Source organism: Falco rusticolus, chromosome 5 (genome assembly GCF_015220075.1).
Source record: "Falco rusticolus isolate bFalRus1 chromosome 5, bFalRus1.pri, whole genome shotgun sequence".
Lineage (NCBI taxonomy): Eukaryota > Metazoa > Chordata > Aves > Falconiformes > Falconidae > Falco > Falco rusticolus.
In genome coordinates, this window is record NC_051191.1 from 16,246,217 (window position 1) to 16,260,617 (window position 14,401).

Here is a 14,401-nt window from a genome sequence, read left to right on the forward strand (position 1 = left end):
TTGGTGAATTGTCACTGCTATAAGGAAAAAGATGTAGTTACTGCTGGCCCTGAGAATGAGTCTGGTGGGAGCAGATGCCTGGTGCGTTAACAAGGTGGTCCTTTGTCACATTTGTCACTGGTACAAAACCTATCGAGCAGTATGTCTGTTTGGCTCCTGGGACACATATAGGTTTGTGAAGTGGAAAGATTCAGAACAACCTGATACTTTAGGGAAGTTGTACAAGAGTTGCTCCTATGGATGGGGTACTCATCAGCCAAATATGGTCACAATGAAAAAACCAGACACAAAAGGTAAGTGAATGCAAACCAGGGACAGCTGCTTTTCTGCAAGAAAGTAAACTGGAATACGTTGCTAAAATAGACCTATGTAAAGCTGATACCTTCATTCCATATCAGCCTCACAGGTTTCTGTAAAGAAAAATATAGAAGTTGCTACTACAAAACATGCTGGGGATGTTAGGAAAACATTTAAAATAGATTTTGGCTCAAGCCTTTGAAAAGAGTTGTTTTTTCTTCTATATTTCAGCAACACAGTAGCTTATTAGCATTTTCTATTTATATTACTGCCGGTCCCTGTTTACTGTTACTAAATCTACTTGCCTTGGAGCACTTAGTACTGTGTTGCTCTCTATGGAGCACTTAGACTTTAGCTGTAAATTGTCCTCTCTTCTTCCTGACAACAGCTACCCTAAAACCACCAACACGCTGCAGAGCAGGGTCTCACCACCCCCGCCCCCTGACTCACGCTGCCATATTGCAAATTACACAAGGGGCTCATTCAGTGTCTTGGGGAATTATGCAAATTAAAGGAGATATTCTCCTCCCTGTGCACCACAATTTCCATATGTGTAACTCCTGTTAGGTTTAATGAGACCAGCACTCATAAATCCCTGAGATGAAATTATACCCCTAAGTGGGTTCTAACAAAAGGCTGCTCAAAAGTTTTGATTAACAATCCCTTAAAAGTAGAACATTAAAAGAGAGATTAAGCAAAAAAAAAATATTCTCTCTTTCAGAGAAAGTTTTCATAAATCTGTTCATTCTTGCAGACCTGCATTTCTAGTGAAGTGCTTGCTTCAGTATTCAAAAAACGTGAACATAAAACACTGCTCTTGTTAGCACCTAAATGCCCTTACTGAATCTGCTTCGTACCTAGATCACAAATTGTGAATGTAATTCAAATGTGAACTTCCAATAAATTGTTGTTTTCAGAACTATATAAAAAAACACGTAAATTTTGTATATGTATCAAAAGGTTATAAACCCCATACTTGTCCCAAGTCTGAGTCACTACAGCACAGCAGTACCCCCCCAGGAATCAGATTGCTATATTCAGGCTCAAGTTGGCTCCTGACCATAAAAGGAGTTATGGATTTTAGTGACAGACTTTAAGTTGTTATAAACTTACCCATTTTTTTCTACTGTTCTTAGCCTGTGGAGGGTATTTTGCCCAACATTGCACATGCTGAAAGGATTTGTTATTTAATAATGAAGTGGTGATAATCATAGTGAAACAAACACATGACTTCAAGAAAGATAAAGGTAATATATTGCTGGGTGGAAGAATGTATCTGATGGTTGCTGGTCTTTTGTTTCTTCATACTGTTTAATCATTTATCAAACCATCCTGACCCTTAATTGATCACAAGGGCCACCAAGTGCTTTAGCAGTCTGTTACATTCTATCAAACGAGATGTGTTTTTCCTGTGAAGCAGAATGAAATCATCCCCCAAAAATCAATCAACAAGAGCATATTTTAGCTAGGTGGGTGCAGTCCACTTAAGGCCAGATTCTGCAGCTTTGTTTACTTTGAAAGGAAGTTGCATGGCTAATTCAGTTGCCTTTAGCTGGCTGCTTGCTTGAGTAGAAACTGTATGAGCGCATAATTGTACTGTTCTGTTCACGTTTTAGAAATTATAGTTACCAGCTCCAGATATTTATTTACTCCAGCAGTCCTTTTTAACAGAGACTACTGATATTTTTCTTAAACATATATTTGTTTAGATTTTTTTATTAAAAAAAAAAACCCAACCAACCAACAACAACAACAACAAAAAAAACCACAAACAGAAAGAAACTTGTTTTCTTCCTACCACAAGTTCTCCACAGGATTTTAGGACTTACATTTCAGAGTACCTGTAAGGGGTTCATAATAGCTTAAGGATGGTGCTCAAGTATTCTTCCAGTAACTAAAAATAAACCATTATTTCACTATATCATTCAGGGAAATCACGTATTTCATTTTCACATGTATTTACAGGTAAGGATCAAAACAGGCCTTTAAACATCCAAAGTGACCTAGGACAAAGGGAGGTGCTAGCTCTGAAAATGTGGCCTGAGAGCTGCAGCTTCAGCAGCTGTAAAATGCACTTGGTGTCTATATACGTTCAGTGAATAGATTTTAGCCTGAAGATTTCCTTAGGGCCTGCACTTGGATTTCTGTGAATTTGCATCTTGCCAGCTATGTGCCCAACTGTGCCTCAGCCTCTGTGGCTCCTCAAACAATGTAGAGAGGCATGTGGCTTTCCCTTAACTTGCAGAAGAACCCTGGTTCTGTGGTGGTCCTGGAGACCTGTCCCACAGGGACTTTACTAAAAAGCCAGGCTCCTTGTCAGTAGCCACTAAGCTATGTCACTTATCCCAACACTCTTGCATCTGAGTAGTGTGGTCTTATATGCAACAGGAGAATGAGGGGACCTCTGGATACAATTGATCTTCAACTTCATAGAAAGGATGTGCTTCTGGGAAGAAGAGACTATGGGCATAAGCTTTCTGCCAAAGGGGTTGCTTTAAATGATAGTTTATTATAAAAAATATGGCTACAAGCATCTCTCCGTTGCGAAAAAAATGAATTGTCCTGCATCCCTTCTCAGAACAAGTCCCTGGTGCTGCATGGGAGAAGCAAGCTGCAGACTATAGTCTGGCCACTTTAGCGTGGGGTTCAGCATGGGAGGTGTATTCTGGCACATTCCCATTTGCATCACTCCCTGCTTCGTAGCACCAGGCAGAACCATGCTTATCTTGTGGGTTTATGGATTGCCCTTTGAGATGCTAGAGCCTGGGTGGAGAATGTAGGTCCCCAGCTCTATTTTCTAAGGGAAAAGACTGTTCCTAGGACTAGGTAATTCATTTTTACATAACAAAAAATCTAATTTGAAGGTGTTTATTTCTGACTGAAATTTATTATTTACTATCAGGAATTATTACTTTCCCAAAGATCCCAGAGGGATTTGGTTACTTACAGCTTTATTTTCTTGGTATTTCATCAATATTTTATGTTTGGCATTTTGCTGTCACTCATGCATAACTTTGAAAATGGAAGTATGTAGCAGAGAATCAGTTTAGAGGCAGCAAAAAACAAAACAAAACAACACAAGCAGTCATTTGTTTTACACCTGTATTTAACATTTAACATTAACTCTCTCCTTTAATATCATACTCAATTAATATAATAAGTAGGAAACAGTAGACTACTTACCATCTGGTTGAGTGCTGGAAAGTCTGTTGAGACTTAGCCTTGATGAAGGATTTACCAAGGACCTTGATGTGCAGATGAACTCCTTGCATAAAGTTTTGGTTTAGGAAACTGTTTTCTAATGAGGATGCAGAAGAAGGATACGTCGTGTTGTAATAAGGAACATTACATAGTTGCCATATGTAAGTCAGGACTATTACAAATCCACATTTCTTAGACCTAGAAAGCAGACAATGATGAAAATCTAGTGCATGTATCTGAACCGCTAGATGCTTCCCAAGCTCTGCCAGTAGAAAAAAACCCCATCTTTTGGCTTCTGGGGGGCCCAGCTGGGAGAAGAGTTCCTATCCTCTAGCTCTCCCTTTTGGAGAAGCTACACAAGATGAAAGTAATAAGAAGTTCAGGAACTGCATTTGTGCTTGGCTATTTATGGACCACCTAAAACAGCATCTTCACCTCTTGCTCACCTTCCTCTGGCCTTATAAAAGGGGCAAAACATTCCCCTGCTTTAGTTGCTACACTTCTACTAGTCATTCTGATTCTAAATAAAGTAATTTTCCATATATAAAGTTTGAAACTATGCATTTGTCATCTGACTTCACCTAAGATTTTTCCATTCAATAATTTTTCTCTATCCCTGGATGTCTTTTATTTAATCTATCTCTTGAAATCTACTTCTTTACATAGAAGTTGATTCACTGACTATAGATAGCGCATTGAATAGGGCTAACCACGTTTTTAAAAGTTTACACAATAAAAACAGCTGCTGAGTTAAATCTTAGAGGAACTGAACACATCTAGTTCTTCTAGCAGTGCTGTTGCCAGTTACAAAGCATGTCTGGGATTTGTAGTATTATGCTGAGACTTCTAAAGCCTCAGAAATTTTAGAGGCTGGAGAATCTAGAAGGTTCAGTTGTCTGAAACGTGTCAGTATGATGAGTGCACGCTGTAAAAACAAAGGGAGCAGAGAGCAGGAGTTCAAAGTGATGCTAACAGCATCTTTGCATGTAGGTTGTTTTAGAGCTGTGGATGTGTAGCTGTTGCAAACCTTTGAACGTTTCAGCGTCCAGTAAGTCACATGGAAACACTTGGTTATTTGTAAAAGTATTTATAGAGTTGTAAACAGGTGGATCTTAAAATTTTACCTTAAGATTTTTACTTTTTTAAACACTAGACTTGAATGTATATAGTTGTATTGGTCAACAGGACATGAGGGGGGATGCCTGTAGAACAATGTTGACCTGAGCCAAATGCCTTAAACAAGTGTCTTTGAAGCCATCTGAGGTACATATGGGATACAGTTTTGTTTCAAGAGCTGATAAATAATCAGGCTTGTCCTATATTAATTTCCTTTTTTTGTAGCAGCAGAATGCTGTTTCACATTTGTCCTCCGATTTGTTATGGGGCAAATGTTGAGTTTGGGAAGCAGCTTGTCAAATTGGAGAGGGGATGGAGGAGAAGGGAGGAGCTGTCTTCCATAGCAGGGGATTGCAAAAGGACTGGAAGCAAGGAGGAGAAATATTATTCTTTATCCTTAACTTAGTAAGTTCTTAGTATCCATTGCGTTACTCCATTCCTGGCATTTTGGTGATTTTTATGTTCACCTTTTCAGTAGGAAACTTTGGGGTTTAAACATGAAAAAGTTTTTTTTGATACCACTCTGTGGCTCACGGAAGTTTCACTATTTAGTTACTGTGAAATATTGTGAAGCCGCTGAACTCCAAAATGGAGTCGATGTACCCAGTAAAGGTTCAGCAGATGAGGTGTAATTTTTATTGTAAAAACTATCACAATAAATTATTAATAAAATATAAAGGTAAAATGGTGACACAATGATAAAATTTGAATATTCCCTGTGCAATTCATTGACTATTTTCCAGAAAAACATGAATGAGTTGTTGTTTTTCATTGGTTAGAATTTATTCTAGTCACTGTAAAGTTGTTCTTTTTTTAAACTGTAAATCAAAGGAAAAAGAAATTCTCCACAGATGTTGTATGTGTTTGATGTATTAGACACATTTTTGCAGTCTACTGTCTGAAACCTAGGGAATTCATTAACTCACAAGTCGCTGCCAAGGAGGGAAGCGGTCACATTCCCCAAGCTGGCCAAGCTGGCGTGCCTGTCCCCTGGGTGGGGAGTGGGGTAAGGGCAGGCTTTGTCCTCCCTTGTATTTGGCTGGCTCTGGAGAAAGGGGGATTCCTTCAAATTGAAGGGCTGTTCCTCTTTCTCCCCTGACAGCATCTGGTTTTCAATTAACCTGATAAAGTCTGTAGTTGTGTTTCCCATTGTGCAGCCAGAAATGATGATAGATGAGAGCTGGTGCACTGTGTCAGTCCCAGAGTGCCATCACTGAAGTCACTGGCTTTAGCACAAACTTCAAAGAGAGAGGGACTAGACTCACGACTTTGGGAAGGAAACAGAGTTACCACCTTTCACCCTCAGCAAAGCAAAGCAGTTGCCTAGATAGCACTCGCTCTGTGAGGGACCTCTCTGGGCATATTTTTTGACACGCCTGTCTCAGCAGGGCACCACTGGATATAGACTTCATTAGTGAGGCTGAAGACAGGACAGTGGGTCCCACCGGTCAAGTGGGTTTCTTTGAGGATGTTAATGCCACCCCTCCCAGTTAGCCAAGGCAGGCAAACAAAGATTTAAAACAGTGAGGCAAGAGATGGCCAAACCTCATCTCTATCTAGTGTCCTGCAATAAGCAACAGTTAGTGAAATAACATCTCCCTGTGTTTCCCTTCTACTGCTCTACAGAAAATAGGTTCATCCAGGGGAGCCTGAGCCTTCCCTGTGGCCATCGTGCCCCAACGGGCTTTAGCATTGCTTGAGGATTTGAGCTGAAAGGTGTAGCTGTGTGAATGATGGAAAACTTCATGTGTATTGCTTCAGTGGGGAACTAACAGAGAGACCCTGAGTGAGAAGACTCTGGTCCTTTGTGAAAGATACAGGCATCACTGCCATCACCCACTGTCTCCTGTCATTCCTGGGACACACTACTTAAACTCACTATGGCTTCATTTCTCCCCCCTCCCCAAGAAATTGAAGCTGGTTTAGAATTTGATAGCCCTTAGGATAAATGACATATGTAAAGCTGAGCTATAGTCTACAGTCCTCACGAGTACCTGAATGGGATTTCAGATGTTATTTTTGATTTATAAAATGCTAAACGGTTTGCTTGTGAGACAGTCGTCCTCCGTGCAACATGCTGCTGGCTGGGCAGTCCCTGCCGAGGCACCAGGTGGAGCAGACTGTTTGCATTAGGAAGGATTCGTCCCCCTCCTTCGTGGCAATTTCTCGCTCTGGAATTCCTTCCACCTCCGGATCTGTGAAGGGTGAAGAGAGATTGCTGGGTTCACATGACAGAAGAATTGTCATCAAGAACAGTTGTAGAGGATTCTCGGGAGCAGAGATGGGTTTTATTTCTCTGTTGTTTGAATTGCAGCAAGTAAATATAAGAAATACCAGCCACCATAAACTTTCTGAGATACAGTCACCCAACAGCTAACAGTGACCTGGTTGAACACAGAGGTACCTGCTATCATTTGCTTTTCCTTTTGATCCTACTAGCCATCTTTCAGCCCATGTCACTATTTTCTGGACTGAAGGTTCAGTATTTAAAGTGACTTGGAACAAGGCATTTCCTTCTGATAAGTGCATTCAAAAGAATAGTTTCAACATTTACTGTTTAATGTACTAGGATTAAAGGCATAGTACTCCACTCAAGTAAGACTGACATACTTTAAGCCAAAGGGTGTTAAACAAACAACCCAGTTTGCACTAACTTGTAGGAAACTACAGAAGGGCTCTGAGGGGGAGAAGGTTGCTGTCTGATACTGTTTTGTTGTTAAAAAATACAGTTCTTTTGTCTAACGATGAACTGCAGCGAATTCCAGAGGGAGTGATTAATAGATGACATTTACATTCATCCATGTATTAGAGGCTGATAAAAAATTTTTCAAAGGAATGTGTACTGGTAAACCTGCTGAAGGTTGCTGCTTTTATTTCAGATCAGAAGAGTTCGTGAATCCAAAGTTCATCTGCTTTTTTCCAAATAGATGTGCCTGTCTACTAAAAGATAACACCTTTCTCTTAACAGCTTCATTTTGATTATTAAAAGATAGCATTTTTTTCCTTCAGGTTTATATTTTCTTTTAGATCTGTAATGGGTGTAAATCAGGTAATAGAATAATACTGATTTACGGTAACTGTGATCCATATTTTCCTTTAAAAATGCAAATAATTCCTCTGGTATTGGTCTCATGAAGAATAACAGTAGTAAATACATGGAGCCTTGCAGTAAATACAGTTAGCCTTGGCTCAAGCAAAGGCCAGCTCCAATGTTTTCATTGGCACGAATTCTAATTACTCAGTGGCATAGTCTTGTTTTTTTCCCTGTGTTGTCATGATGAAACACATGGCAGATGTATTTCTCAGTTTGTTAGCACCTTGCAATGAGCCATTAACATGTGTTACTGTTTATCTCCCCTGTGTCTTTCTTGTAGGAATAATGTCTGACCACCAGTTTGGAAACCAGTTTATGTGCAGCGTGGTTGCATCACACGTGAGCCATCTCCCGACTACAAACCTCAGTTTTGTTTGGATTGCTCCACCTGCGGGGACAGGCTGCGTCAACTTCATGTAGGTATATGAATCACAATGCCTATGAGAAGATAATTACTTGGGAGATAATGAAGAGATCTAACCTGCTTGTACTAGAACCTTAAGTCTGGATCAAGGAGTCGGTCCTGAAAACTGTAGACTTTAGTGAAAAGTAAGAATATTGAGTTCTTCCTGGCTGAAGGGTTTCTGTGCATATTTAGACTTTATATTTCAAAGCTTCTAGGAAGGACATAGTTTTTGTCATGTAGCATGCTGTCAGTGAAATGATGTACAAGTGCATCAAGCCTAGCATTTCAATAGAAATTGATTCCTCTCAGTTATTAATCATATCATCGATCCTTTAAGTATACAGTACATTTGCATTGACCTAATTTTTTGCAGACCTAAATCTCTTGCATTTAATGAGAGCTAGAACTCCACACAGGTGCATTATTCAGATTGTAAGCTTCAACATAAAATACAAGTATTTGAAAGTATTCATACTTAGGTATTTACTGTTCCGAATAACAAAGACTTTTAACTTCTGCTTAGTCCAGCTAGTTTACAACCTGGAGAAAACCAAGAGGTTATTTTTACACGCTTTTTGGTAATTAGTTTTAAAGACTTAAGGTGTCATTTGATGATTTAGTACTATATAAAGTTCCAACAAAACACACAGACATGAATTATTAGAATATCTTTTGCTGTATTTTACATTAAAGTAATTTCTAACTATTTGTCCCAGAATTTTGGTGGATCAGATTTAAGAGAAATCTTATTTAAGAAAATACAACTGAAGTGGATTTGGGAGTAGGAAATATTTCAAGTTTGACCCGTTCATAGAAAAAACTCAGATTGCTTCCTAATTAGATAAGTGAACAGTTGCAACATTTCAGTGTTCCTGTGGCTGTCCTGTTTGTCAAAACAAATCTTCTGACTATTATTCCCTTTCTGCCTATACCAGGAAGCTGCAGGTAAGTGCCCCACATAAGCTGTTTAACATGTTATGAAAAGTAGAAAGTGAGTGAGTGACTTCTCTGAGAACATAAGTTGCTGATGGTGAACATGGTACCTGTTGACTGATTGATCTGTATCTTTGATAGTTCCCTTTTCCCACATAATGCTTTTTTTTTTTTTTTTTTTTTTTTGCCTATGCTGTTACAGTACATTATTTATGAGCTGCAATGACAATGTCAAGAGAATTTTATTTCTAGTTTTCTTTTTCTTCTGAACTTCTAAACGTAAATTGGGAAAAATATTAGTTTTGATGAGCGGTAACTCACTTCTGAGAATATATTTGTTTCTTAGTAATTTCTACAGTGTACCAGAGAAGCTGTAGCTGTTTACAGTAGTTAAGATTCCCATTCACTATTTGACAAAAGTCAAATTTGATGAAATATGGGAGGAAATACTGTCACTGTTTTACTTAAATTCTGTATTATAAAAGTTAGCCTCCTTGAGGAAATCTGTCAACTATGTTTTTTCTGTGGAAAATCTGTGAATTTTATACTTCCTTTAATTCTTCTCTAAAACTAGTTTCCTTTGTTGATCAAGTTGTAGCAGCTAAATTTTGTTCTTTGAGCTGCCTGAGAAAAGTGAGGTATGAGATGTGCATCTTCTCTGCATATTCTTGCTTACTCCCTTTCTTTCTCAGATTTTTGTTTTTCCTGGTATTCAAGAAATAACTGTTGGTCCTAGCTTGCACAGTGACTGAGAATGTATTTATTTCTGAGAGATGTGACCCTGCATTGCACATTTTGAGGTCAGTTTATAAACAGCTCTTTGTTTTCCTGTGACTGATTCCCCACCCTGCCCACCCCCATAGTTTTGTACTGAGTTTTTTTGTTCATGTTCAGCATTGTTGAAGAAGAGGTGACAAGTAGCTCTCTAGAAATAAAAATACTACTGTGATTGCTCATTCCCATTTAAGTGAAATTAAAGGGCTGTTCTCTAAGGCAATGGGTCCTTACCTTAGAGTCTTTAAATCAATGGAAGGTTCATCACTGGCTTCAGTGGAAACGGTTAGGTCAGCATCAAACAGTTTTGGAAATCCAACCTGTAATTCACAGTGTGTATAAGCCATAATGCACCTCTTCACCATTAGCACCTCTTCAGAAATGGTGGTGTTTGTACTATCTTAGCAAAGCCCTTAGCCATGCCGCAGTGTGCAGAGCATACATAGCAGAAATCTGAATTTATTCTCGACTATGCAATTTACAGCATGGATGTATACCTATGTGTGTCAGCAGCCTGGCGCAGACACCAAAACTGTCTTTCCTTGCTATCCGTGAAACCGTCGGGGCTGAGAGGTCTGATCCTGCCCAGCAGCACAGCTGCTCCCAGCGTCCTGACCCAGGTGTCTGTCAGTCTCAGTGGCTTTACAGACTGCCTCACCCCATGGTATAAGGATGCTCCACGGGTGATACTTGTTTGACTTTGAGGATGAGCAAACCAATGCAGTTAGATCAGTTTGATGTCCTGTAGGACAAATTCAGACAAGAGTGGAAAGGCTCAGCTGCTCTGAAGTCAGTGTTTACTCCAGGATCACATTTGGCTGCAGGACTTCTGGGTAAATGTGATCATCAGTTGAAGAAAATGAATAGAGGAGGGATATGTTTTACCTCCAGTCCTCCTCATTTTTTCTTCAGCTGCCCACACTTTCTTGCTTCAGCTGTTGTTTCCCCTGCCTACTAAATCACAAGTTACAGTAAACAAAGCTATTTTTTTGGTGTGGTGTTAGTCTGCCTGCCTTACCCGCTTCTCTGACTTCAGGATTTCCAGAGATTTGGCTCTACCTTGTTCATCTCCATTTGCTCCTCTATAGTAAACAACTAACGTAAACAAGATTTTTTTAACACTTGAGACTAACTACCAGTCTAGTTCAAATTTAATATAAATTAATTTTAATTAATTTAACTTAAGTTTCATTTAATATAAATTTTAAATATTTACAGAAGGTATGTGAATTTATAGACTGACAACAGTGCAACATAGGTAAAAGCTTCCTACACTCTTTGTTGCCAATATGTCTGTGAATTCACATTAACTCATTGGTCTTTGACCTCTTTGGGGATGGATAATAAGATTATTAATTATCACTAGCTTTGCTGTGCCATTTTTGCAGCGTTGATACCTCTCCCTGGACAATTTGCACAAAGGTCACCAGGCAAATCTCTAAACAGGCCAGTGCACGGCTAGCTTTTATTAACTGCACATACTATTGACCTGGTCTGTCTTCCACTGGGAGCATGAACATGACACAGGGAAGTCATGACCCTGCAGATGCCATGGGTAAAATTCCCTTTCGCTTCATCCATGCTTCTTCTAGAGCTCAGTCCTGAAAAAGACTGAATGCCTACGAAACAGGATTTGTGTGGTGATGCTGTCAGTCTGTCTTCCCCTTTAGCTCTTATACCCGTTGATAACAAAACAAATGTGACAAAGGGGTTTGAGATATCAAGGTGCTAAGTTTCATAAAAATCAGCAACCAGGTAGAGCATTATTTATACCAGTAAATTCGGACATTCCTAGCAACAGTCCTGCCTGCTACAACATGATTGTGTATGAGCTGCCAAAATTTTCCTGGCATTAATTTGGCAGTTTCCAGCTACCAGCCCATGCGTTTCCCAGGCATGGCTAAGAAGCATGGCTTCTGACCACATTTAGTTTACTAAAACAGCCAGTGATGGACACCCAAAGTATTGCTGCTGTTGCAGGAAAGAAGGGCTAGCAAAGCTTTCATCCTTTGGGATAAGGGGAACTGGGAATGCTGTGGGGAGAGGTGTGGGGTTCAGTGCCATAGGGAGCTCCTACAAGGAAGATGGGCTTGTTCTTGGGGGTGGGAGACGCAGGGATGCAGCAAGCTGGGATTCACACCTTGTACAGCAACTAGCAAACACAGCACTCTGTTTCTTTCCTTCCCTGCTGAAAGATTCCTCATGTCTACAATTTGATGTAGCCCAGTTATTTCCATTGCACACAGTGCTGAGCCACTGCCAGATGTTGCCTGACCTGATGGAGCCACATATCTTTCTTTGGCTCGCACTTCACTCAGCAAGCCTCCTCCCCGGTTTCACCAGGGCAAGGGACGGTGCAGAACCTTACGCTCTATGGGGCAAGGTGGCAGGAGCCAACCTGCTTCTATGCAAAATCAGGTAATAGCCTTTTTTTTTTTTTTTTCCCCCACTGATCATGTGCAAATTGTTGCTTATTCTCTATTCCCCCCCCCCCCCCCAAGTACATTATTATGGCAAATAAATATTTAGAAGTACATTTTTATAAAGCACACTTCTAAGAGAAACACAGGAAGCTGCTAGTGTCCCTGTAGTCCACCTCAGTGTAACCTTTTAGTATTTTTTCACCATAGATACTTTCAAATGAGCTACTGAACTGAAGGATAAAATGCATCATTTATTACAAAACAAAGTAGATTAGGACCATTTTAAACAGGTGTTGAGCACCAGGGGCTTCTGAGGAAATTGCCAGGATCTGTAAATGCTCTTTACCACCAAAAAATAGTAGATCGTCCTTTACACTACCACGTAATTTCTCTGATGGTGTGCAAATTTGTAAAACATTATCTTCCTAATCCTTCTGCTAGGTTTCACTGTTTGTAATTTCTGCTCTAAGCTCACGCTAACCTAGTTAAAGCTCAGCCTGTCATGGAGGGATAATGGTGGCTGTTAAGCAGGTTACATCTTCGGTTGTTAAGCCTGTTGTTTTATAGATGGCTTAACCTACTAGTTTGTAAAAGTGATAAAGCTGACCTAAATTTCAAAAGCATATTGTGTTTTGACCATCAGCATGGTTTATTTTAGAAGTTCCAGTTACTGTATTAAATAGAATAGGTTGCTATAGAAAGTACTTTGGAAAATAAGTATTTTTCTTACATAGCCATTTTTGCTAGTCATTGAACAAGTGTCTTATGATTGTGTCTATATATATATATATATTCACTATAACCTCTACCAATTGTTGACTGGACTTCTGTAATGCTGTCTGCCTGAGTCTGTAGGCAGTGCCTAATAACCCATGCAAGAAATGTGACCCATCACAAGTGATCTTAAAATTCTGTACATTGAGAAGTCTTTGAAAGTACTGAAAGGCCCAGTTGTACATTATTTGACGCCTAATTCATACAGCTTATGGCACAAATGGCTAAAAGGGAACAGGAATAGTTGTGGTGGTGTCCCCCGATGAAGACAGAGGTAAGAGAGCTGTGGTTGCTGAGGCAGGGCACTGGCACATTGCTTCTAAGGCAGGAGCAACTGGTTCTCAGCCCAGCTCCTGGAAAAAGTTTTAACTGAATGCTGAGGCAGAACTATTAAAAGAAACTTGGAAGGAACTTTCAAGAAAGGAGATGTGTTTTTCACTGAGAGTATGCCATTTCCCATAATCACCTAACGATACAACTCCATTCTGGGAAATCTGGAATGCCCTGTTCTAGAACTGGTCTTCTCATGCCCTTGTATTTAAGCCTGTTTCTAGGAACTGGCAATGGTGTTAATGTATGAACTGGAAATACCATGCTGTACAAACACTACAGAACATAAAGACTGTGATTGAGAGGCTTGGTTACCTATTTAAAGCATTTATAGAAAACCTATGATAATAATTATGCAAGTATTGAATAAACATCCAAGAAGATTACATGGTTTGCTATATTAGTCCTCTAGCCAGGATGGGAAAGGGCTATGTTGTCTGAAAGCACCACATTCCCCTGGTAAACCACTTAGCTAAGCTGTCATTTAAGACAGTGTTTACTGGTTTTTTCATTTGTTTGAAAGAAATACAGAGGATTATCTTCAAGATTAAGTACACAATTATGTTTACTCTATACACAATGATAATACACACAAATATTAAAACTGGAAAGTAAACAGGAAATAGCAAATATCAGAACTAAGGTTCCTTAAGTCCCTTGTATTTATATATAATCATTCAACTCTTAATTATATGGTCATGTAAGTTTTTATCTCTAATGTTCCTATGATGAAACAGAATTGTACAATTAAGTATATTGTTGTGCATAGCATCCTAGCTGTTGCTATGATTTACAATCATTGCAGCCCGTTGAAAAGTGTGTCTTAACGCACATGGAAACCTTAGTGTAGAGACAGCCTTGGCTTTGGGGTTCTGTGGAGCACCAGCACCCTGCTTCAGTTAAGTGCTGCCGTTCTCTTCCTACTCTTTATTGCAAGGTAAGGGTGAAAAAAAATAAATCATCAGTAATTGTTCCTTGTTGGTGTGCCAGCTTGGTGGAACTATGAAGAAAAATTACTCCTTTGCTTGGTTTTCCACTTCCCTGGGTAGAGGC

The 14,401-nt window shown here is 39.5% G+C and overlaps 1 protein-coding gene across 2 annotated transcripts in view; it reads left to right on the forward strand.

Moving 5' to 3' along the window:
- RELN (reelin) overlaps positions 1 to 14,401 on the forward strand; it is a 297,870-nt gene that overhangs the window by 77,574 nt on the left and 205,895 nt on the right. For both annotated transcript variants that reach the window (XM_037387677.1, XM_037387678.1), the window contains exon 3: positions 7,989 to 8,124. In XM_037387677.1, coding sequence (XP_037243574.1) covers positions 7,989 to 8,124 — 136 coding nt within the window. The remainder of the gene's footprint in view (positions 1 to 7,988; positions 8,125 to 14,401) is intronic.